The sequence below is a fragment of the Medicago truncatula genome, chromosome 6 (genome assembly GCF_003473485.1).
Source record: "Medicago truncatula cultivar Jemalong A17 chromosome 6, MtrunA17r5.0-ANR, whole genome shotgun sequence".
NCBI classification, from domain to species: domain Eukaryota; kingdom Viridiplantae; phylum Streptophyta; class Magnoliopsida; order Fabales; family Fabaceae; genus Medicago; species Medicago truncatula.
In genome coordinates, this window is record NC_053047.1 from 4,840,804 (window position 1) to 4,867,236 (window position 26,433).

Here is a 26,433-nt window from a genome sequence, read left to right on the forward strand (position 1 = left end):
ATAGTCAAATGAGCACTCTTAAAATTACTCACAAATATTGGCTAGTGAAATCATTGTTTCACCTAAAAAAACACAGAAGTATATCCAAATTACTTGCTCCATTTACTAAAAAGAAGTAAAGTACTAAAAGTGATACTTTCATACATGTAAAAAGCATTTAAACATGTGGTACATAATATAGATTTTCTTAAGAAGGAAAAGGGCCACTTTGAATAATAATTTAATGTTTTAGAGCGATCTTTGATGCTCAATTTATAATGCAAAGAGGCAACATAAACCTAAATAAGTAAATATGAAAATGTATATCTAAGATTTTTTGTATCGTATGAAATGATAATAAATCTCTTATACTTTAATCAGATGTCATCTCTTATACTTTAATCAGATATTAGTATTGTTAGATATTTTAACGGAGAGTTTTGATATTTATTATAGTTCTATCTGATTCGATGAATTAATCTCTGCGGCTGTAAATTTATAATCATTATGCTTTCGAAAAATAAATGTGCAAGAAACATTAAAGGCGAGAAGTATAAAAAGTGACACTCAATTCTTTCGCACTTACATCTTCAAATTACTAATTACCGTGACATCAAAGAATAGTACTATAACAAATATCCTCTTTATCATTATGAACCTATTTGATTTGGTTTGATGGTGTTGGTTTTTGACCTTAAAATGTGCTTATCTTAACCTCTCAAATTCGATTATCTTTGATGTCAATGTCGATGGTAAATTTGACTTCTTTAAAAAATGATAATTTTTTAAATTTACCGTAACACTTAATCTCTTTTTGTATGTGAATTTTCAGATGATGTCTATCACTTTATCCACCGATATCGAAACTATACGAGGGCAATATGGTAATTGAAGTGAGTGAAGTTTTAGGGACCTTTCACATGTGCCGTAACAGAAGGGCAGGCTTTAGTTTCTGCCTCACTGGCTCCCAATTTGTGTTGTGTTTGCTTCTCTTCCCGCTTTCTCTTTTTTCAATTGGGGTCATCACGTACGTACCATAACCTTATTACATCACCAAATTACAACCATAACCTTATTATATCAAATTTCTTCATATTCTATGGTCCCACCATTTTCAAATACTTAAAATTCTTGTTTCATCAAATGCATCATATATATGAGGTTATTAACTAATTGCATCGAATGTTTTATTAAAAATGGAACTAGTTATGCTTTTTGTTTCTTGTAGGGCCAAATTTCAAATTGGTGTTTTTTTTTTTTTTTATGAGTATAATATCAAAATTTTACACATTAAATATGAAGAGAAAATAGGTGTGTATATCAACATTAATGTACCAGATTCCATTAAAGCTTCACAGTTAAACGTGTTTGGACGAAAATAGTATTAAAATGGATGACCTCTTAAAAAATCACCGTGTTGCACCTCTTTAAAGTAACAAAAAAAAAATGGAGAGAAAATTGCGAGTTTAAATCCGGGTTTAAGTATGTTAAATGTCTTTACAACATTTTATCATAAAAACTTTATTGATGGGGCATTTTAAATTGATACTTAAATAATATTTTTATATATTAAATTTCATACATCATAGAGTTTTACATTTTCTCTAAACCTCACAACCAAAACAATTTTTTTTAATAAATAAACCTCTTGTGTGTTAGAGCTACTTGGTCTTGATATTTATTTTCTTATCTATATTATAATATATATATTTTTAGGGCTATATTATAATATCTTGGTATGTTTAAAAAAAATATATAACATCTTGGTAGTAGTTTCCTATTTGCCTAACAAACATAATGATTTTAGGACCTACATACGACCTTATTTATTGTATAGTATTTAAAAATTTATTGTTTTTTTGAGGTCTATAACAATAAGAATAAATCCCCTAAAAAAACAATAATAAGAATAGAATAATTTTATTTTGGTGGCTTAGTCATGCACTTCAATGATTTTAGGACCTATTTTATTATATTTATCAAAATAGTTCCCATTTTTTAAAATTGAACATTTTGGTCCTTAATTTTCATATTTGTTGTAACTTTGATCTTAATCCATATATTTTTTTTTTTTGTCAGGTAGCCGAGTGACTAGAATTCATCTTAATCCATATTTATTGCTTAAAAAATGGTGACCGTTTAGCCTAAAAGTGGTGATTTTTTTATCCCAATATTAAATATCAAGATAAATTATCACTTTTAAGACTAAAACTCACATTTTTTATGTCAAAATTACACGAGTTTTACTAAATATACGTGTAACTAACATAATTTAATAGAACTTGCTTTCAGAAATAACGAGATCCACTCAAATAATGAGTTTAATTTTCATGCATTGTCAATTTTAAAAAACTACACTGTCAACACATTATATTATTTTTATAGTTAGTCAATAATTTTTATTTATAGTTAAAGTCAATAATTTATTTATGATTGAGTAATATGAATTTTTTTATTTCTAACCTTCACAAATTTATTTGGATCACATATTATTTTTTGAAACTACCAAGGTTAGTAATTATTTGTCAGATTGATATTTTTCTTCTTCATCCGTGTTTGAAATTAAGATTTTCAATTTCTTTAACTTTTTTTTTTTAAGGAAATTTCTTTAACTTTTAATTCCTACTACCAATATATATATATATATATATATATATTGATCAAATAGTTTAGTGACTAGATTCACACAAATTAAATATGTAGAAGTGAAGAATTTTGAGTTAAAACTCCGACCCATATACATAATAATGTTCCTAATAACTATCAATTGAGTTATACACACGGGACCCCTACGACCAACATATTACCTGAACAAATTTGAAAGAAAAAAAAAATTATTAAAAAAAATATTGGTTTTAAAGCAGTGGCATTTTGGTAGTAACATGCATAATCAAGTGGCAATTTCATTACATCTCATTACTTAAACCCAATGACACCTTAACTCAAAAATTCAGAACACAAAACTCATTTCCTTCCTCTCTCTGTTTCCTCTGTTTCCCCTGTTTTCCTCTGTTTTTGTTTCAACAACAATGAGCACAAACACACAACATAGTTACAAACTCTCTGTGAAAAAAGCCACAAGAAGAACAAGAAGAAGAAAAATGGAAGAAAAATGCAAGTCCAAGAAGAAGCTTTCACAAAAGCTAAAAGCTCTTAAAAATTTAATTCCTTCTAACAATGGAGATGAAGTGAAAACTGATGAGTTGTTTAAGGAAACTGCTGATTACATAGTTTTTCTAAGAACAAGGGTGTTGATTCTTCAGAAGCTTGTTGAGATTTATGGAAACAACACTGAGAATAATGAACATGATGTATTGTTATAGCTAGCTTCACTCTCCTTCATGGTTCTTTTTTTCTTTCTTTTTCTTTTATTTAAATGTTTTATTTAATTGCCTTTTTATTAATGAAGAAAAATGAGACAAGATCTTTGTTCTAGTAGTTTTTTTTTTTTTTTTTAAATTTTCATTAGATTTGGCTAGGGCTTAATTTTATTCTCTTTGGTGGAAGAGAGAAACTGGGATGGAAGAAATTAATGAAGAAGTAAAGATTGGGAATTTGCAAAGGAAATCCAATGCATGTGATATTTTTATTTTATTTTTTGTGTTAGTGAAAATATTATAATTGGCATTGAATAGTTGCTTTTCAATGTTCATCCTTTAAATTCCAATCCCAAAAGCAAAGTAAAAAAAAAAATTAGAAGTTAACAAAACTGAATTTTTGTGTCAAGTTAATGGAAGAGAACAAGGAAAGCAAATATTGGAAGGGGAATTTCAAGCTTCTTTCTCTTTCTTTATTTTATTTTATATAGTTTCCAAGTTAAGTGCATGTTTACTTGGTAGTCATTTAACCATGATTTTGTAATTTTGTTGACAAAAATCTAAATCAATTTTTTGTTGCCAAAATTATTTTCACCCCTCACAAAAATGAATATATGCACATAAACAGTACAATGACACAATGTATTATTATTTTTTTTGACAAAAAAGACTTCATTTCTAGTGAATTATTTGTTACTTAAACACTTTTAACAATTTAAAAATATTTATCAAAATAAAAGCTGAAGATTTTTTCAGCTTTTGACCATGAGGTAAACAATTTAAACTTAAAAAATATATTAAATACTAACATGCATGCTTGTCGTCAGGTACTAAGCAATTGTCATGAATGAATGAGACAGTTTCATTCATTTTCATATGCCTAAACATTTTGTGATGTTCATTCCATTTATGAACATGGCTATAGTGAATGCCACAGTAAGAGTCTCTCTCATTAAAAAGTTATATATAATAGTAGTATTTCATTTATATATAACCCTCAATAAAATTTCTTTTTACACTTTCAAACTGTTTTACCAAGCCAAACAATTTAGCAAACAATTTAGCTCAAATGATTAATAAACTTCACGAAACATCATATTAGTTTGATTTTTAAATAGAATAAGTTTTTGACAAACTTTACTTATCTATCGATTGAACTTCGAATTATCAGATTTTCTCTAAGAATCGAAGAATTAATACAAAAATAAAGAATGTTAGACCGTTAAAAATGTTTAACTTTAATTACACTTATTAATTTTAAAGTTACACATATGACACTACGTATAAAAATTGATGTATAATGACGGATTTAGAGATCGAATTAAAGCTCGAAAATGTCAAATAAGTCACTTCATCGGTTGGTAACATTAACAACTAGGATTTCACGACATTTCAAAGACTAACCTCTAAATCATTCACAAACTCATTTAACGATAGATTTAAAGATTGATTTAGTGATCAGGTTAAAAAATCCTATCACTCTATCTAGCAAATAGTTAATTTCCGTAGCGTTATTGATTGTAATGTTAAGAGTTCCACATCGGATAAGAGATTGTCGGACAATGTGTTTATAAGTGAGGGCAATCCTCATCTCACAAGCCAGTTTTATGGGATTGTGTTAGACACAATCATAATTTTTAAGAGTCTATTCAAGATCCATTGAACCATTTGCTATCAGGTTTTCGCAACCCAATAGTGTTGGTGGGACAATCCTCACATCATAAGTCGATTTTGTGGGGATTCTTTATTACAAGTTACAATTTTTATATATAATATTTGCAAGTAAATAGAAATTAGACAATGTAAGTAATATAGTATGGCACAGGAAGACACAGTGCCTGCAAAGAATATGGGAAGGGGCATGCGTTCATGCTGATATTTCAGATAATATCTGAGTGACATGGACAGCAAGGTCCTCATTCCTGGACTATGATAAGCATGCTGTGTGGTTGTCATGATCTTGACATGTTCACTCAAGGTTTCAATGAACCCATGTGCAAAAGCCAAATTTTTAGGGTTATTTCTCTGTATATATTTATTTATAGATATCACCATGTGTCTATGTATGTATAATTTTAGCCCCCACTTGCATAATTTCAATTAAAATCCATAAAGGGTTTGGAAACATCATGTGGGTTATCTATTTTCACTATGTACCTTTGTCTCTTCCCTATTTATGTCTACATACTTTTATTTTTGTTTTTACTGTTGTTTTGTTCACTGACATACTGTTTTCTTGTTGTGAAACTATTTAAAAATATTTGTCCTGTTTTTTATTTTATTCATCATAGTGAATATATTTACTTTACTTCCTTGTTTTTCTTTTTACTAGGATAAATGTTAATAAAGGAGGAAATTCAAAGGAAGGCCAATGAGACTTGAATAAGTATATATTTGTCTCTTCTATTTTTTTTTTTTTATATCTTTTTAAAGTAAAAAGAAGTTAACCAAAAAAATAGTATTGTACATCATATGTCTATGTTTGATTTCAAGTTGTGTCAAAGTAACATTTTTCTATTCTTATTTATACTTTTGGTAATCCTTGAAAAATATCACATTTTTGTCATACTTTTACTTGTGTAGAGGTTTGTTTTTTTTGACCATTCACATGTTACAATTGGAAGAGGTTCAAACTTCAAAGTGAAATCAAGCAAATTAAGTATATGTTTGGTCCCATTTCTAAAGAGTCTAAAATTGATTTTGAAGGTGTAGAATTGATTTTATTTGAAGCTATGATTTGTAGTTTTTGATTCTATAATTTACCTTCACAAACAAATTTATAATTCACTTACTTTTACATGATTTTATCCAAACACAAATCACTTTTAGGAAGAATCACTTTTAACCAAAATCAATTATATCAAAATCATGATAACGAGTATATAGTTGTATTTGCATCTTGAAAAGATAGTGATTGTAAGTAATATAATGTGAAATATGCTTAATCCACTTGCATACAAACACAAGTACTAGATACGTACAATCAATCATAGAGACACAAATATTGATAATACCTTAAGAAAATAGAAATTAAAAGTTATCATATGTGTAGTCTACCAACTCTTGTCAAACATTAGACACACATTCAATCTAAAATGTTGGTCTTACATAATTAACAACAAATTGTAACTCAGCTTTATATTTTTGATCACTTATGAAACTATCTAGATTATTATTTGACACACCATCTTATCCAATACTAATTTGAACCTTCTCCTTTGAGTTCTTTAGCCCTTGCTTTCAACTCTTCATTCAAAACATGTTCTATTTTTCACACCACTTCCATCCTTTTCAAGCTCCATTCCCACCTCCCAAACATCACATATATAGCTCCTATTTGAAAATTTATCAGCAAAATAAGGCCAACACAACATTGGTATCTCATTTCCAACACTCTCTAGTGTTGAGTTCCTCCAATCACAGTGACTTGTAAAGAATGCTCAAAATTTTCTTTTGTGGTGAACAACTTAGAATCACATCATAGTTCTTGAAATTGTATATTACTGAACACGGTGATTGTTGATCTTGACATTTCAAACAAGTTTGAGCATGTGGCCATAAGTTTCCTTTGGAGTAATCAAGTTGATTATTGCAAGAAAAATGGTCCTATTGGTATGATTTTTGGAGCTAGTGAAAATGCAGAAGGCTCGAGTTCATGAGATGAATTGCAAAGAAGCCATTTAGCTATATGCATAAACTTTATAGTTTACATCATGAGTTGAAAAAAAAAAATACTTCTGAGATGTTTAGTTTCCCACATTAAGCCATACATTAGCACTATACTTGTATCTTTTTTATAAACCTCTTTTGTAGTAATTTGTATGTATGTTAAGAAAAGTAGGTATTGTATTTATATGTGTCTGAATTTAGTGGTATTAATAAAAGAAGATACATTAAGACAAAAAAACTATATAAATGTATCTAGTAATTAGGCTTAATGCCAAAACAAAAAATTAAATGAGACATTGAACTTAAAATTGTTCTAATGAGTGTCTAGGAATTACTAACATATAGTGAATATATTCCTTAAAAAAGAAACAAACATATAGGGAATATAACTTCTTCCTTTTTCAAATAGAAATATATTTTTCACTTATCACATGCTAGGTTAAATAAGTTGTTAGATGAATTTTTTGGACTTATCATGAGATTGGTCTTCGAGTCAACAATAAAGTATCCATAATTTTTCGCACATAGTTGAGCTACCTTTTAAATAAGCGACTCTTAAAATTGAACTCAGTTTATGTCAATTTTATATATTCAAAAACTAATCTTCAATGCTTTAGGCAAATCTGAAGAGTGATCAATGTTGAATTTTAAAAAAATAAAAGGAAAAAAAAATGAAAATGATGGTCTATAGTATGTTGCAAGTACAAAGAATCAATATGAACCCAGACTTAAACTTTAAACCCAGAACCATAAACCCTACAATTGGACATAACTATCTTAAGGCTTTGTTTGGGAGTTTGGAGGGGAAGGGAGGCGAGGGCTTTGGGGGTTTAGAAATATATAGAAAAATGAACAAAAAAATTCACATTTTTTGAAAGAACAATTTTTTAGAGAATGATAAACTAATGCTTATAATTAATATACTTTTTTTTTTTTGAACAAGTTATAATTAATATACTTTTAATTTTAAAAATATTATAACAACATAGATTGAATTTGAAAAATTGATATAAACCCTCCACAACCCCCCAAAACCCTCCCCCAATACAATTTTTAAGTTCCTCCAAATGAGAGAGATTTTTTATTATGAGTAAAAAATTAACCTCCAAAGCTCTCCCCTCCCAATGTCTTCTGTTTCTTCCACTTGCTCCTTCCATCTTTCAAAACCCTCCCCTCCAAACTTCCAAACAAAGCCTAAGAGTTATCCTTATTCACATAGTAGCAATTATCCCTCGCTCCTTTTTTTTTTTTGGAGAGAATTATCCCTTGCTCCTTGAAATACACAAAATTGAAATCTAATCAAATATAATTAGAAAAATTAACAAAAAAGGAATTTGATAATTAATTTATTAAAATTAGGATATTTAATCAATAAAATAATTATTAAAAATTTCAAAAATATGAATAAAAGGCTAAGAATTTCATGTGGTTAAAAGGTTAATGCTCACGTGTTAACCACTCATATTTTTAGTTAAAGAAAGAGTTAAATTAAATAGATGATATAAATATCCAAAATTTCGTTTGTCCCTAAAAAAAATAGCATTTTTTAGTCTTTGTAAAGTTTTCCGTCAACGTGATTACTCAATGTAAAATTTTCGGTTAATATTTTTGGTCCTTAAAAATGCTAAAGAAAAATGTTAGGAGGACTAAAAAGTTTTGATTTTTTTTGTTGTTGTAGGAACTAAATGAAATTCTTAATATTTATAGAGATTATTTACTACATAAGTAACTCTTAAAGAAAATTCGATTAAAACATAATTTATTCATAAATAAGATTCAAGTTATTTTCATAAAATCTTTTTTTTCTTCTTGTTTTCAGAGAAACATATTTTTTTTTTTGGTGTGTTAACATTTCGATTCCCGATTGAAGGAACTTTGTTAGTGTATGTTTGGTTCCACTTTTAGAGAGACTATAATTGATTCTGAATGTGTAGAATTGATTCTGACATGTTTGGTTGTCGTCAATTAGAATTGATTCTGCCTCAAAAATTGATTCTACTTGAAGCTATGATTTGTAGCTTTTGATTCTAGAATTGATTTTCACATACAAATTTATAGTTCGACTCACTTTTACATAAATGTATCCAAACATAAATCACTTTTAGTCAGAATTACTTTTAACCAAAATTAATTCTAGAGAATCAATTCTATCAAAATCAATTTTCTCAACCATATAACCAAACACACGCTAAGCGTCGTTTTATAAGATAATCTTAATCTTAATCTAAAGCTTGATCACGAGATAAATAAAACCTGATCAAAATCTTTTCATTTATAAATTAAACTCGAATTCTCTGAAAGCAAGTAAGCAACCATCATTTCATTTCATGAAGCCCACTGACACTTGAGCCCAAGATAGTAGCAACAAAAGCAGTAATGAAAACTCTCTTCATACCGAAAGAAGAAACCCATTTCTACGCCGAGTCTTGTTCAGTTTCTAGCGTTTTCCATTGCTTCACACAGGTTAGGAAGAAGAAGAAGGTTCATGTGCGATTCATCCTCAAATTTACGTTTTCAACTGTTTTTATTTACATTACTTGCTCAAGAAGTAGCCTTGTTCAAATTTATGATTATTACGATTTTTTCTTTGATTAATTTCATATATTTTTTCTGTTACAAATTTCACAGTGTGTGTGAAAAATTGGTACACAGAAGAAGCATATTGAAGAGATACGAAGGAGAAAATTCTCTATTGGCGGGAAACCAAACCCTTTGATTGAAGATCTTCATCAAGCTGTTAAGAATCTCTCTGCTGAACTTTATACCACTGATATGCTCATTTCCTCATGGAGCTCATTCAGGCACTATCTTGTATACTACCTAGATCTGTTTGGTAAAAAAATAACTTACGATCAGGCTATGAAGCACTGACACAAACACTGAACGTACAACCTCGACACCGTTAGTGATTAAAAAAAATGACATAACTGAATTTAATCACATATGTCAGTTACCGAATACTACTTCAGTCAGAAGCACCGACGCAAACACTTATACGTTGACACCGGTTGTAATAATAAAAATAAATAAAGAGATAACTGAATGTAATCACGTCTGTTAGTGTCGGACACCGACACACGTCAGATACTAAATACGCCTTTAGACACCGGCGCCGGACCTACACTGACATTAACAAATAGACACCGGTTGTAATTTTAAAAAAATGACGACCGAATGTAATCACACGAATTAGTGTCTAACACCTGACATGCCTTCGATTAGAAGTGTCGGTGATACTGAGATAACTGATAAGTTAGCTTATAACAACTAGCTGATAGATGGTTACCAAATAAGTCCTTTCTATTCATATGAACTTATAAGCTATAAGCTAAATTATTGTGCTTGGCAAACGGACCCTTAGAATCTATTCTGCAAGACAAAATTTTGAGCCTATAAGCTCATATGACCAAACTAGACTTGTCTGGTAAGGATTTTTCTCCCAAGCTTATATCCATTTTTTTACTAGCTTATAGCATTTTTTGATAAACTACTTCAAGTAGCTTATATCTTATCAATTTTTCCCCTGTCAACTTAATCGAAGAAAAATATATTAAGTAAACATATCTTTTTAATGTCATTTATTTATCATGTAGTTCAACCACTAATTTTACCAAAAACTACAAATTCAATCAAAGCTAGCTTATTTGCTTTCCGCTATAAGATAGTTGATCAACTATCCACTATTTTCAACCAAACAGTACCTCAGTCATCTTTTCATCAATTTTCTAGTTCACTTCTTTTCTTACACGCACACTATGATATTTTGCAATAATGCATGTTTGTTGTGTTGTGCACAACATTTGATTGATTAAGGAATTCCATAAAAGTTTATGCATTATAGTATTAGTATTGTTTTTTTCAACCATACTATCAGTAATAAAAGGATTAAAACAAACATCGATCTCTACGGTTATGTTGAAGTTACAAATAAGATAAAATTTTCATCTTGAATATCAGGATCAGGAATATTGTTAAGACTTTTAAGCATACTGATTGGTTTCCTTATTTCTATTCCACCATTGCTTTACTTGTACAGAATGCTGAAGATAACCAATATCTTGTAAGAGTGAATCCTACATTGGAGTTCATCATAACTTCAACTGACATAGCGGCTACTGGCGCTGCAGCCACGTTACTCATTTTTAACAATGAAAAGGGTTTCTCTCGCCAAAACATCGAGTCAATCTGCAGTGTTGGACAGTCAACAAAAAAAGGCAATCGGAGTAGCGGTTACATAGGCGAAAAAGGTTATATTTTCACATTTAAATGCCTGTTAGTTAATTTTGTACTCTTAACTTGTGATAAACTTGTGTTAATGTGGTTGCTTTCATTGAATATAAGTTAAATGATATTTTAGCATCTGAATGAATTGTAACTTGTAAGTAAGAGCATTTAAGTTGCTTGAATCAATTAAAAAACCTTCTGAATCAGGGGCCATAAGATTATTCTTGTTTATGGATATCCATTAGAGTAGCCAAATTGTAGAAAATGATGCAAATCTTTGACAGCCTCTCCAATGGTTGAATTTCAGGAATTGGTTTCAAGAGTGTGTTTCTGGTTACTGCTCAGCCTTATATTTTTAGCAATGGATATCAGATAAGCTTCAATGAGAATCCTTGTCCACAATGCAGTCTTGGGTATATAGTTCCTGAATGGGTTGAGGAGAAGCCAACCCGCCTTCTTGACATAAAGCAGATATATGGTAAAGATTCCCTTCCAACTACAACACTTGTCTTACCTCTGAAGGCGGACAAGATAAATTCTGTGAAACAGCAGCTCTCAAGCATTCACCCAGAAATTTTATCGTTCCTTTCAAAGATCAGAGACTTTTCTGTCAGAGAAGATAATGAGGACCCCAAAATGGAATCTGTAACTACTGTATCTATTTCAAGCGAGATTAACTCTGCGGCAAAAAAAAACTTGAATGCTGAGTCTTACACTATCCATTTATCTGCGGGGGAAAATGGTAATGATGAAAAAGTATGCAGCTACTACATGTGAAAGCAAAAGTTTCCTGTCAAGTTGGAAAATGTGGTGGAAAGGAGAATGGGCGTGGAAGACTGTGTTGTGACGTTGGTCTTCCCACATCAAGAGAGGCTTCACAAGAATAAGAGCTTACCAGGGGTTTATGCATGGTCACTAATTTTCCTTTCATAATTCAAGCTGATTTTGTCCTTGCCTCATCAAGGGAGACAATTCTCTTGGATAATAAGTGGAATCAAGGGATACTTGAATGCGTTCCATCAGCTTTTATGGAAGCATTCAGAACACTTGTTGCAGGATCATATGAAGCTCCAGTAAGCAGCTTGATTTATTTGTTCAAGTTCATTCCAATTCATAGTTCTCGTCATGGGAACTTCAATCATGTGAGGGAGGAAATTAAAGCAAAACTGGCTGAAGAAAAAATTATTCCTATTGAGACATTTTCGAACCAGAAGCACTTCTATAAGCCCCGTGAAGTTTGTAGGCTACTGCGTAAGTTTCGGAATATTTTGACAAAGGCCCGGCAGGAAGGAGTGTACTTGCTTGACCTATCTTCTCATGATAGAATGAAAATCTTGAGTTCTTTGTTTGATAAAAAAGAGTATGATGATGTACTGAACTTTTTAGGGGTGACACAGGTACATACTGATCCAGAGTTCTAATCTTGCAGATGGAGTATCAGAAGATATCTATCTGGAGCTTTTATATTTTGTTGCTAAAAACTGGCAAAGGTTTTATAAATCCAAAATAGTTAATATTCCATTGATTAAATATGTGGCTTCTGATGGGATTCGGTCTTTTTTTAGTCTTCATGAATGCAGACACCACAATGCCAAGAGAGCAGTACTAGCAGACTCAGGTCGGACTTGTTCTTGGATGATCACTTGGAACAATGTATTTGCATGTGCAACGAACCAATGGTTCATGCCAGAAAGCACACAACAAGCTATCCCCCAATTGCACACGAACCAACGTTTGTTGGAATGGTTAGCAAATGATGTTAATGTTCTCACTCTGAATGTGTACAGTTTTGCAGATGTCCTCTGCAGTTCTATTGATAATAGTAAGCTTGTCATTGCTTATGCTCATTTCTTATACCACTCTTTGTCAAACGGTTTTTTGTCAACTCGCGAGGTTGATGATCTATGTAAATCTATGCCACTTGTGGACAACTATGGAAGTATAACTAAAAGCAGACAAGAGGTTCTTGTGCCTGCAAATGTGAGCAAATGGGCAGGCTTGATTGTTTCTTCTAATCCATGGACTTATGAAAATTACATCGAGCTAGGAAAGGCGTACCTAAATGCATCTTCTTATGCAGGCCAATATACAGATTATGGGAAGCTTATTGGTTTCCTCAAAACCCATGTTGGAGCTTCCGACATACCTTATATATCTCCTCCAAATGCTGGGTTTTCAGCCGCAGATACACCACTTACCAAAGAAAATGCCCTTTTGCTTTTGGATTGGATTCAGAAACTGAAGTATAGGGGAGTGAACCTACCAGAGATGTTCTTGAAAGGCCTAAAAGAAGGCAGATGGCTTAAAGTTACATGTGGATACAGACCTCCTTCGAAGTCATTCTTAATTGGTTCATGGTTGGAAAAACTTCTGCAAAGTGGTTCAGTTCTTGTTGACATTCCCCTGATTGATGAGAGCTTCTATGGGGATAGAATAAATAAGTACAAAGAGGAGTTGAAAACAGTTGGAGTGATGTTCGATTATGAGGAAGCATGTGAGTTCATTGGGAAAGAGCTAATGTGTCGTGCGGCTTCTCTCTCTTTAAGAAAGAGTCATGTTCTTTTGATGCTTAACTCCATCCAATATCTCAGGAAAAGTCTTCTTCCTTTCGACAAATTTGTGGACAACATCAAAGAGGGAAGTTGGCTAAAGACATCTTGTGGTGTTAGGTCTCCAGTTGGATCTGTATTGAATGGTTCAGAATGGCAAGTTGCATCACAGATTAGTGATATACCTTTCATTGATCATGATTATTTCGGTGAGGAAATATATAATTACAAAGTGGAGCTCAAGTTGTTAGGAGTGATAGTTGACTTCAATGGAAATTACCAAGTTGTCATAGAGCATTTAAAACTGCCCTCAAATTTGGCTTCTTTGACGGCTGAGGCTATTCTTTTGATAATGGAATGCATCAAACATTCAAATGTCCCTATTGAAGTCTTAAATTTGCTAAGGGGAACAAGTTTCTTGAAGACAAACATCGGTTTCAAAACGCCAAGTGAATGTTTCTTGTATGATCCAGTGTGGGGCTGCATTTTGGAAGTATTCAGTGTGCCCAAGAGAATGCATTTTATATGGTCCGGAGTGGGAATCAATATCTTCTATAACTTGTCTCCCTTTCATTGATTACGGTACGAAACGTGGTATGAGAATGCATGAGTACAAGGCAGAGCTGAAGAGCTTTGGCGTTGTTACTCAATTGAAAGATGGAGTGAAGTTTGTGTCCGAATGTCTAAAATTTCCTTCAAAACCCTCCACTATTAAGCCTAAAAGTGTGTTTTCTTTTCTGGGATGCATCCGAGTTCTAATGCAAGATCACAAACTTGCTTCTGAATCCAACTGATGGACCTTTTATTGATGAGAATTGGTATGGACCTAAAATTGCATCTTTCCAGAAAGAACTCAATGCAATAGGGGTCATTGGTGAAGTTGAGAAGGGGTGCTCCTTGCTTGCCAGTCACCTTGATTCTCTCTCTGATCATGATAATATTGTGAAAATATATATGTACTTATTTGAACAGAACTGGAAACCTAAGGAGAAATCTGCAAAAAAGATTTGGGTTCTGGATGGAATAAATGGTGGTAAGTGGGTTGATTCTGAAGAATGTATCATACATGACCCTGCTAAACTTTTTGCTGGTTCAAAATTTTATTTTCTTGAAGATATCTATGATAGTAATATTCTTGAATTTTTCAATGCAATATTGAAAGTCAAGAACAAGCCGTCACTAGATGATTATGTTGACCTTTGGAATGATTGGGGGAGTTCAGTGAAACAATTGTCACATGATGAGTGCTGCAGGTTCTGGAAGTCTATCTCGAAACTTTTGAGCTCAAAACACGAGACCAAACTTGCAGAGAGTTTTATTAAACTACCTGCAACATCAAGAAATGATAACATATTTCTGCTTGACAAGGAAGATGCTTTCATTCCTGATAACCTACATATGATGAAGCTTTTTGAGAGGGAAATTTTGTTTGTGTGGTATCCTCAGCATAACATGGCACCATTGTCCAAGTCTAAACTATCTGATATTTACAGAAAAATTGGTGCTAGAAATATCTCCTAGTTACTATGCAAAGAAGCAACATCCTTACAGCATGATGTTAAACTAAAGAATGTTGACCCTAATAACATTTTCAACTTACAGGGGTTAGCTAAGCTTATTCTTGGTTTTCTTGCATGTTCTAGCCTTGAAATGGAACCAAAAAAGAGACATGAAGCTGTTCAAAATTTTCTCAACTTAAGTTTTCATGAGACAAAGGAGCCAATCAATGTAAGCTATAGTTTATCATTATCATCAGGGAAAATCATTACCAAGAAAGCCAACAAAAGGGTGCGTTGGGAGAGTCAAAGCTGCAAGTTTATAATCCAAAAGATGGATGGAGCTCCTGATGAAATATTGAAATATGCTACATATTTTTCTGAAGCAATATCTGAGGGTGTTTTGCGTGAGAATCACGATCATGTTCCTGCACTCACTGATCTAATCACAACGGGTTTCTTTCTGAAATTTAAGAATGAAGAAATTGATTTTCTAATGGAATCCAAGAATCTGCAGATTGAGCATGAAGATGAGGAGTTTCTCAGTTCTGCTTTCCCTTTTGCTTGTTTTACATTCATCTGTTGAGCACTTTTTAGACTTTATCGGCCTGTTTGTTTCTGGAGAAACTGGTGCAAGAGTAGTATCAATAGGATGAGCAGTTGATGGTTTGGAGTTGTATAGATCCATTTCAACTGAAGTATCACATTTGTAAAGACTGGCCATTCCCAGTTGTCGGACTAACCAGTTTGAATTCCAACTAGCAGCCTTTGTAAATATGGAAGTGTTGAAAAATGAGGAAATGTCAAATGCATTTAGGACCTTGATTGATTGATGAATTAGCTCAACTTTTTTCATACTAAAGTTAATCTCAAGATTCTGTGGAGTGAGGAACATTTGATCCTATTGTTTTCCACCCGTCTTCATGTGTTATGACATGTTTTATTTAGTATACTATGAAGACAGGATTTGACATTTCCATTAAGCTATGAAATGAATGATTGTTATTGGTTATAATAGCAAATGTGGCTCAAAAGAAAGCAAATAAAAAAACACACAAGAACACAACAATTGATCACAGAGTTCGGCCAATTGTGCATATATCTCTGACAATAGATAGACTGTTGTAGTTTTCTATATTGTAACGTTTAGGGTTTACAACAAACAAATCATTGTTTAAATACTACGGTTCAATTTACAAACGTTCAGAACAACCATAACAACAATGATCAATACTAAAAATTAAAATATTTAGTGTTGTCATCTAAAAAATTCTCAAAAAAAAATCTCAAAACCCAACTATTAATCTCAAAACTCCTCTAAAAAATTCTCAAAATTGACAAAGTCTTTTTTTTTAAACCCAAAATTGACAAAGCTTATTCCATATAAGCTACTAATTTATTCCTTTTGTTGATATAGAATGATCTAAAAATAAAACAATTTATATCCTATTAAGAAAAAACTATTGCAACATTTAACGTTGCTGGACAATTTTTTAATTAATGTTGTGAGTGCAACTTGCTTGAATAAGCTTGCAAATCGAATTATTTTATAAAATTATCGAACCTTGGTGAATGCATGATTTTTTAATTAATTAAAATAAAATAATATATAATTAACTTGACTTTTTTTTTAAAAAAAAATAATTTTAAATTAATCACACATAATTGATTTTCCCTCTCATGTTCATGAACTAAATCTGACTTTGGAGTAATGTATTTCAATCACAAACTACTATATGCACAAACCACTCATATATCTTACATATAATACATATCTATCTCATTCCTCATGTATTAAATATGACTTTTGAAATCATGTATTTCAATTAGAAACAACAACACCTACTATAGGCATGAATTATCAATATATCTTTTAAAGAATGCATATTTTCCTCATTTTGTATGTAGTAAATAAGTTTTTTGAATCATGTCATGTGAGAATAAATATTATTGATTTAGAAATACAAAGAGATTCTCAACTTTAACCCTTATTACATTTATGTATTGTGCTTCTATTTTTTGTCAAATAACTGACCTTTCTAGAAATAATCACAGAATATTTAGTAACATTCTATTATTTTATAGAAAAATATAAATTGCATCATTTATCACTTTGAAATTAGACGAGAAATATCAAGAAAGATAATTATGTATTTGTTTTCTCATTTTTTTTCATCTATTTTTTATATATTTTTTCTTCTATTCCGCAAATACGTACAAAAAAAAAACACTTTTACAAACAAACTAGTAGAAAAAAGTTATAACTTACTAATTATTTGACATATAATATTAAAATTAATTAGTGCAACTTTAAATATTTATACTACATGTATGCATTATTAAACAAATATTGATGTCATTAATGAATGGAGCCCTGAACGACCGCCTATCCCTATTATGTTTAAGGCCACCACTAGATACCCTTATGAATATTTTACTTTAAAAACCAACATAATTTGAAATAAATATCCTGAAAAAAAATAAAATAAAATATCCTGAAAAGCAAAGCTTAGAAACCATATGTCTTTTGCTTAAAAACCACTATGTCGATCGTGGGAAGCAAAGCTTAGAAACCATATGTCTTTTGCTTGCTTATAAAATCAAATATCCTGAAAAAAAATTTCCTTTTAAGGGGAAATGACAAGTGTGCTTCCATTAATAGGATATATGGCTTTTATGACGAATGTAGTTTAACGTGAGGCTTTGGAAAGCCTTTACAAAATCTTTTATCTGCCTTCCAGTGGCAGTGGCAAGCTCTTATAGATGAGAAAATATTGTGCATGCATGGTGGTCTTTCCCGTGACCTTATAAATTTGGACCAAATCCAGAATCTGGTTCGTCCAGTTCTCCCGAAACGGGTTTGCTCTATGATTTGCTTTGGTCTGATCCTGGTAAAGATGTGAAGGGTTGGGGCATGAATGATGGAGGAGTGTCCTGCACTTTTGGCGCATGGTTGAATTTTTGACGAGGCATGACTTGGACCTTATTTGTCATGCTCATCAGGTTGTAGAGAATGGTATGAATTCTTTGCAAACATACAACTTGTTACGATTCAAACAAGTGAATTTGACAATGTTGGTGCAATGATGAGTGTGGACGAGAAATTGATGTGCTCCTTCTAGATTCTTAAGCATGAAGAGAAGAAAACAAAGTTCATGATGTCAAGCAAGATGTGATGGTTGCTACATCATTCCTTAATTAACTAAGATGTATTCGACATGTTAAATTAAAATCTGCAAATGTAGATCGCATGCTCAATTGATTTTAAGGTGGTCAATCAAATTGAACCCTAAATCCATCCAACAAGGCATTGAGCATGATACAATGACTATTTAAAATACCACTGATTGACCTTAAAACAAAGGTTTTTTATTTACCTTTTTCCCATTTAGTATTTTTTTTACTTATTCTACAACACGATATGTATGATTATTAAATTGACCTACTTTGTTATCAAAGATAGTCTAATTATCAGACTATCAATGATAAATAAGTTTGTGTTGTGATTCTCACCAATTTTATTCAGATAAATATGTCATTGGTGGATAAAAACAAAGTTATACCCTTTTACAAATTTTTCTATTATAATGTTATATTGTTTTTTTTTGAAAGAATAATGTTATATTGTTGGTGTTATTAAAAAAGATAAGAATATTTGTTATATTTAATTCTTTTTTTTAATATTTGTTATACTATTGTTGTCATTGAAAAATATAAAAATGGTTTGTTGGTTTGTTGAGTTTATTACATTTGAAAGTCACAAATATCTACATTTATAATTTCAATGTATATAAAAAAAATCATATAGAATATCATTCGTAATTTAATGTAAAATTTCGATAAAAAATTTAATGCTTACTCAGTTAAATAGAGTTTTAGAAAGTAAACACAATTAAACAAACGTGGTTAGTGAAAATATAACTTTCGTTGCTTTCTGACCATCATTTTGCCGTTATTTCTATATATATATCAAAAAAATTGATAAATTTTGTTACTTTTTATAAAATTATTTATCTTTTTCTCTATAATACTTAAAAGCTATTTATTATTTAATTACACCTATTTCTATCTATATAACAAAACAATAGTTAATATTGATTTGAATTTAGATAATGATAAATGAAAAAAAAAATCTAACAAAATCTAAAAAATTAGATCATTTGAAAAGGAACCGATGAAATTTCTTACCATCAGAATCAATTATACTATCTTCAATTATTCATTCAATAAGCGTATGAATATTGTATACTAAGGGAAACATAGTTGCTAATGAAGACCAAAAGAGAAGCTCCGTTAATTCCAAATATGCTTCCAAGTTCCAACGTTTAACGGCCATTACATGTTTTTATTTTTTTATTTTTTTTTTATTTTATTTTAAATAAACGATATTCATTCATTTAAATTGATAGAGTACATCGATACCATACAAACTCGCTAAAAATAAAAATGATGAATCTGTGAACAAACTCATAACATTCATGTTAATAGCATAAAACGACAAAATACATATGTCTATGACTATATTCAAGTCACCGGAATACTCATACCTCTGGATCTGCAACGTTGACGACAACAAAGTCATTGATCGGATCTGCACTTGCTCAAAGCTAATCTTTCAACCTGGATCAAATAAACACCGCAGTAAGACGGGAAATCAAAAACACATCGCACAAAGACGGGAAATCAAAACAAATAGAGTCGTGCAGAGACGACAAAATCACAAAAACAAACGAAATAAAACTGAAAATATGTGAAATCACTTATTCAATTAAGATAGAAGGAAAAAAACTACTGGGAGGGGTATTTTTGGGTCAAAATTGACCCTAAATCACCCCTTTAACGAGAAGAAGAAGAAGAAGGAGAAAAGCGTTGCAGCTAGGGTTTGAGAAGGAGAGAAGAGAGAGAAAGAGAAATCTGAAAATGCCCATTACATGTTAACATATTCGTTTCTGCAATTACACCACTAAATAAATATCTTTTATACATAATTAATTTTTATTGTATTTGTTTGACAAAAAATTGATTAATCTAAACAATTCGTCTTATTAGCTACTTGAGTTCACAACTTCCAACTTCATTTGAACTCCCAAATTAACACCGAAACTTCTACCACATAACTAAACCAATATAATTGGTACTCACCTTGTTAGAATTAGAATGAACTCTCAAATTTGCAAAACATGAATCGGGAACATGAACACTTTTTTTTTATGGTGGTCGGGATTTAAACCTCATACGTTGCATATATTATACATTATCCCTACCAACTAAGTTAAGTTCATGAGGACAAAGAACATGAACACTTTAGTTACACTTAAAAATACATGAAAGGAAATTTTAAAAAAAAAAATATGATTATTTCATACTCTAATGTCTAGCTAAGAGTTGTGTGAAAATTAAAGAAGTTTAAAATGCCACTTAATTATATTCTATTATTATTATGAGATGTTATTTGAACAATCATTTGAGTGACAACAACTAATTTACAAAGGAAAGTAGGTACTGATATAAAAACTAAAATAATAAAGAGAGAAAGTAAAAAAATAATATGAATATGAAAGATAAAGTTGTCATAAAAATTGTCACAAAAAATGTTTTCAAAATATCATTTCTCCATATTGAGGCCTCGGAGATGTAAGTAAGATATTTAGAATTGTTCACCAGACATGACAATAAAATCATAACATGTGGTGACAATAAGATATTTAGACAGCACAAGCCCGAATTGCATATAACAACATTTAAACACCTACATTGATTATATTTGTTCTTATAACAACATTTTATAATAATTTTTGTACAATTTTCTCTCTCATACTCACATGCTGCTCTTTTCCTCTTTTTTTCTTTTTCTCTCTCAATTATTTTTAACCAATAAGAAGAGAGAAAAACAAAATTATCATAAAAGTTGTCATCAAATGAATAATGGATGTACATATATCACTACCGTTTACAAAATAGTCACAATATGATCACAATTTTATGAATCTGAATAAATTTGCGGCTTAATTAAAACGGTTCTGAAACAATTGCTCAACAACACTATTCACAGAAAAATTGCAAGCATCAATATAACCAGTTATTTTTTGACTTACCATAGGAATTTATTAGAGTGGTATATGATATAGAATTTACCATCAGCTACAAAATTGTCCCCCATTTTATCTAACATTCAAGCATGTGTCAGGAACAGTGGTACATAACCTAAGCAATCAAGTGATTATTCTACAACATCAATTCAAATGACACAAAAAAACACTATCAAATCATGAACGAAGACAAAGCCCAAATCCCCTCCAACAACAAATATTCTCATGAAATAGATGTCTCCATGGCTATCTGAATAATTGTGTATCAATTCCGTGACCTCCACCGTCGATGATGCTGGTGCAGTCAACCTCAGAAAGCACATAGCCTAATGAGGCGATGAATTCGCCCACCAACACACCCCGCCTTTATAACGCCACCTCTGACATCCCAACCTTTTCAAGTCACACCTACTGAAAAAGAAACAAGAAAAAAGTGATGCACAATTTCAAACATTAGGGACCATATTAAGATTGGGACCTTATTAGCCATTAGGGGTTTTCCCTTTCTTAAATGTCTTGTACTTTAAGAACAAATATAGTAATATTTAAAAATACATCTTGAGTGATAAAAATGTATAAACGATGTACTCATAGTATAATACCATACCCCAACCACATAAAAATTTCAAGAAACTGAATTTATTCTATAATTTTATTGAACAACATAGAGATGAAAAAGATGCCTGTGGCGTGGAAATCAAACATCTACATTCTTCTGCAGAACCATCACCAAGTCCCCTAAACTAATCAAGAAAATTGCGTCGAAAATTGGGGATACAACTATATTAAAATTTACAAGGGGATGATTACGTACAAATTGGGGCACTCTACCTAATACAAGTCCATAAAAAAGGACCAAAATCTAATAAATCACAAATTACAAAGTTACAAATTAAAAAGTGGAAGAAAAATATTGCTACCAATTAACAATGATTTCAAAAGAGCACAGCCACACAAGGGGCTAGCATGGTGGAGGTTGAAGTTGCTTTAGTCTTTTCACAACCTGTTTCATTGTAGGTCTTGTTGATAGTGAGTCAACAGTACATACAACAGCCAAGTGAAGAACCTCTACCAAATCATGTTCCGGTCCTACATCCCATAACCCTGCGGCGAAGAACTCCTTTGCCCTTCCTTCCCTCAGCAGCATGCATCCCCATGCTACTATATTGAAACCATTTCCGTAAGAAGAAAACGAAGGGTCCAATGCCTTCTTATCTGAGAGCAACTCAAGAAGCACCACACCGTAGCTATACACATCAGCTTTATCGGAAACACGACATGTCATTGCGTATTCGGGAGCAACATAACCAAATGTTCCTGCGACACCGGTTGTAGCATGTGTCTCCGAAGTTCCTAGAAGTCTGGCCAGTCCAAAGTCGGATAGATAAGCATTCAAATCGTCATCCAACAAGATATTGCTAGGCTTGACATCGCGATGAAGAACACGGGGTACACATTGATCGTGCAGATAGGAAAGTGCACGCGCTATGTCCAACGCAATCTTGTGAAGAACTTTCCAATCCACGGCCCTTGTGGATCTCTCCTGGATGAACTTTTCAAGATTACCACCTGGAAGATAATTATATATGAGAAACATCTCTGTCTCACAAGCATGGTAACCAATCAGAGTTACAAGGTTTGGATGATGAAGCCTTCCAAGGGTCTTAATCTCCGCATGGAACTGTTGAACACCTTGAAAACGTCCAACTGAAAGACGTTTCACTGCCACCAAGATTCCTTGAGATATCTCTGCCTTATAAGTTGCTCCAAATCCTCCACTCCCAATACAGTTGCTTGCATTGAAATTTCCCGTGGCTTGGACAACATTTTCAAATGTCAAAGGGACACCGATATCAGTAAACACTGTAACTTCTCTTTTGGTAGAACCGCCAACCCTGGAATTCGGCTTCCACCTTCGCGTGAAAAAGAACAGAACAATGAGGGCTATAAGAACAGAGACAATGGCTGAAGCAGAAGCTATAGATGCTATCTCAATAGCGCTAAAACCATTATCGCTACTTTTTTCAATATCTGCTGCAGTCATGGAAGAATTGTCATCAAATTGTCCTTGTTGATTTGCCGATGGTACAGTCAGAGAAACGCCACGGCAGGAACTTAGAAATGGATTCCCAACAGCACTGCTGCATTTGATCAAGCTACTATTTGATGGCAAGAATCCAGATAAGTTATTGAAAGACACGTTGAATACAGAGAGTGTAGTTACATTAGCTAAACCAGCTGGAATGTGTCCAGAAAGGTTGTTGTTATTCAGCAAAACAATGGTCAGATTTCTCATGTTCTCAATAAACTTAGGAATCTCACCGGTAAGAGAGTTTGTTGAAAGGTCCAAGACTTGTAAGGAATACAACTGACCCAGATTGGAAGGAATTGAGCCACTCAAGTTATTACCAGCCAAAGATAGAAGCTTCAGATCCTTCATCTGTCCGAGGCTAGAGGGAATTTGACCTAGTAATAGGTTTCTACTGAGGTTCAGGGAAACTAGAGAGACCGAATCCCCTAAAGCAGGTGGAATGGGTCCTGAAATTTGATTTCCAGATGCATCCAAAAAATTCAGTGATCTGCACATTTTACTAATATTAGAAGGAAACTCACCAGAAAACCTATTATAACTCACATTCAAAAGCAATGCATCTAATCCATCACATTTCTCAAGTAAATATGTAGGAAATAGTCCAGTGAGTTTGTTCTCTCCGACAAGAAGTGTGTAACCACTCTTTTCTTGCATCCTGTCTCGTGCTATTGGCAACGACTGAATGCCGGTGAAGTTGTTTTGCCCGAAGTTGTGAAAGACTGAAATGCCAACTCCCCCTAATGATGTGAAAAGTAATCTCTCACGAACTTTCGATGAAAAATATGATGCATAAGGAGACGTAACGTCGACAGATTCAAATGGATTCCCATTCCATAAAGGAAATGGAGAGCAGCCGTTGTTGGAAAAAACAGGAACTGAACCAGACAACATATTCACACTAACATCAAACACAGTCATACATGGAACTTGTAGTTCCTTAGAAAGCTCCCCAGTAAGATTGTTTGAGCTCAGATCAAGAAAATGCAGCTTCTTACATAAACCGAGCTGGTTCGGGAATTCTCCAGTGAAGAAATTCTGAGCCAAATTAACCATCTCCAAGTTACTACAAGCACCCCAACTCATAGGAAAACCTCCCTCCAAATTCACCATGGGAGCCCACAAAATCCTAAGCTTTGGAAGTGTCACGACTTCTTCAGGCATCGAACCTTCAAAGTAATTCAACTCATCATTCAAAGCAACAAACTCAACATCCCCAACCGGGTTGAAAAGGTTGGAAAGCACAACAACAGAAAGCTCCGTACAGTTCCCAAGCTCGCGAGGAATATGACCACTAAGCGTATTCCTCGAAACATCCAACACCTCAAGACTCTTAAGCTTCCCAAATTCAGCAGGAATATCCTCTTCCAACAAATTCGAATACAACAAAAGCGTCTTCAACCCACCACAATTCCCCAAACTAATCGGAATCTCTTGAACCAACAAATTACCAGACAAATCCAAATGCTCAAGCTTCCCACAATTCTTACCAATCTCCACCGGAATAACACCACTAAACTGATTAAAAGACAAATACACCCCTCTAAGCTTCCCAACAAAACCAGGAACAGAACCATTCAAACCATTTGCAGCCAAATTCAGAACCTCCAAACTATCAATACCACCTAAAACACTAGGCAAAATTCCAACAATCTTATTAAACCCTAAATTCAAAACCCTCAATTTTCTCAAACCTTGAAAACTCAAAGGAATAGACCCACCAATCAAATTACCTTCTAAATCAAGAACCTCAAGTTTCTCCATATTCCAAATCTCTTTAGGAATAAAACCCTCTAACCCATTAAAGGGTAAACTCAAAACCCTAAGTTCAGTAAACTCACTGATCAAAGATGGAAACTTTCCAAACAAAGAACCCTTAAAACCAACACAACTTTTCCTAATTCCAAACCCATAAAGCGGAAACTTATAAAAATCAGAGCAAGGATGTGAAATCAGTTTACCATCTTGGACGCCACCGTTGCCGGTGATATTAAGAGTAACAACACGGGAGTTGGAATCACAGAGAACTCCATAGAAGGAACAGTGGTTGGCAGTAGAGCTCCAGGTGGAGAGAACGGCGGATGGGTCGGAAAGAGAGGCTTTGAAGCGGAGGAGAGTTGATTTATCGGAAAATGATGAAACGGCGTCGTTTGAAGAAGATAAGAAGAGAAGAAAGAAACTCCATTTGATGAGAATTGAAGATGAAAACATCTCATAGAAGATGGAATGTGAAGAAATTGAGTTTTTTTGGAAGTGTTTTGGTGAAGTAAGTGAAAATTGGGGTTTTCTGAAAACCCTAATTTTGAAATTGTGAAGATGCAGAAATAGAAAGAACAAGGAGACAAACACGACTCAAACATAAGCTCTGTTTTTTCCTAAACAAAACGCGTTTTTCGTACATGTTTTTTTGTTGTTAATTTACTATGTTTCATTGACTATGTTGGACTAAATTACTAGGATATTGAGACTTTTTTTCTTCTTTATAGATGATGGATAACGAGATATGTTTGATATCACGGTGAATATATCAGGATTACAACGATCTACCGTTTTTTAAAAGTAATAATCTACGGCTTTTACAAAATCATGGTGAGTCAGCGTGATTTTAATATACTCACTGTGATTTCAACATACACCAATATTAAAGTCAAAAACAATTCATAAACCTTAGACATTTGACGTGATACAACTCTTGCTCAAATATTGAATGACCCATGAGTTATGGGATACTCCTCAGTTTTTCAATGTTAATCTATTAAACTTGGAAACATTAATACGATATCATATAAAATTCTATGCTGGTTGATGAAAAATAAAGAGTTTATCGTGCATGTTAGATTTTAAGAGTTAAAGTTGTTGCATTGGTTAGATTGTGCAATTTTACTAAATTGATTATACGTGAGTGATAGTACGAAATGTTTATAGTTTTTTTTTTTTTTTTTTAACAGTAAACAAGAGCTTAACATTTCATAAAACATAGAATATTACATCTAGATAGTATTGACATTGAAGGTACATTCC

General features: G+C 32.3%; 4 protein-coding genes and 1 pseudogene across 4 annotated transcripts; 4 read left to right on the forward strand and 1 right to left on the reverse strand.

Moving 5' to 3' along the window:
• The first annotated feature begins 2,936 nt into the window (after positions 1–2,936).
• Positions 2,937–3,573, forward strand: LOC11414931 (transcription factor UPBEAT1). The gene has a single exon (XM_003618674.4). It carries the CDS (start codon positions 3,009–3,011, stop codon positions 3,300–3,302), a length of 294 nt encoding a protein of 97 aa, XP_003618722.3. The 5' UTR covers positions 2,937–3,008; the 3' UTR covers positions 3,303–3,573.
• A 5,768-nt stretch (positions 3,574–9,341) lies between these two features.
• Positions 9,342–12,015, forward strand: LOC120575857 (uncharacterized). The gene is made up of 4 exons (XM_039826586.1): positions 9,342–9,446; positions 9,618–9,798; positions 10,898–11,212; positions 11,497–12,015. Exons 1-4 carry the CDS (start codon positions 9,342–9,344, stop codon positions 11,964–11,966), a joined length of 1,071 nt encoding a protein of 356 aa, XP_039682520.1. The 3' UTR covers positions 11,967–12,015.
• Positions 12,016–12,097: 82 nt separating this feature from the next.
• LOC25495338 (uncharacterized) lies at positions 12,098–15,259 on the forward strand. Its single transcript, XM_024786032.2, has 4 exons — positions 12,098–12,483; positions 12,587–12,679; positions 12,770–14,231; positions 14,504–15,259. Exons 1-4 carry the CDS (start codon positions 12,098–12,100, stop codon positions 15,257–15,259), a joined length of 2,697 nt encoding a protein of 898 aa, XP_024641800.2.
• A 309-nt stretch (positions 15,260–15,568) lies between these two features.
• On the forward strand, positions 15,569–18,410 carry LOC112422682 (serine/threonine-protein phosphatase PP1 isozyme 4-like; annotated as a pseudogene).
• Positions 18,411–21,946: 3,536 nt separating this feature from the next.
• On the reverse strand, positions 21,947–25,830 carry LOC11417156 (LRR receptor-like serine/threonine-protein kinase RPK2). Its single transcript, XM_003618678.4, has one exon. It carries the CDS (start codon positions 25,621–25,623, stop codon positions 22,285–22,287), a length of 3,339 nt encoding a protein of 1,112 aa, XP_003618726.1. The 5' UTR covers positions 25,624–25,830; the 3' UTR covers positions 21,947–22,284.
• Between the last annotated feature and the right edge of the window lie 603 nt (positions 25,831–26,433).

Coding starts and splice junctions, on each gene's coding strand:
- LOC11414931 (XM_003618674.4), top strand. CDS start 3,009: ATGAGCACAAACACACAACATAGTTACAAACTCTCTGTGAAAAAAGCC.
- LOC25495338 (XM_024786032.2), top strand. CDS start 12,098: ATGGTCACTAATTTTCCTTTCATAATTCAAGCTGATTTTGTCCTTGCC. Junction 12,680..12,769: donor GTTGCTAAAAACTGGCAAAG/GTTTTATAAATC, acceptor TCATGAATGCAG/ACACCACAATGCCAAGAGAG. Junction 14,232..14,503: donor TGTGGGGCTGCATTTTGGAA/GTATTCAGTGTG, acceptor TTCTAATGCAAG/ATCACAAACTTGCTTCTGAA.
- LOC11417156 (XM_003618678.4), bottom strand. CDS start 25,623: ATGTTTTCATCTTCAATTCTCATCAAATGGAGTTTCTTTCTTCTCTTC.
- LOC120575857 (XM_039826586.1), top strand. CDS start 9,342: ATGAAAACTCTCTTCATACCGAAAGAAGAAACCCATTTCTACGCCGAG. Junction 9,447..9,617: donor AGGTTAGGAAGAAGAAGAAG/GTTCATGTGCGA, acceptor ATTGGTACACAG/AAGAAGCATATTGAAGAGAT. Junction 9,799..10,897: donor ATACTACCTAGATCTGTTTG/GTAAAAAAATAA, acceptor GTTACAAATAAG/ATAAAATTTTCATCTTGAAT.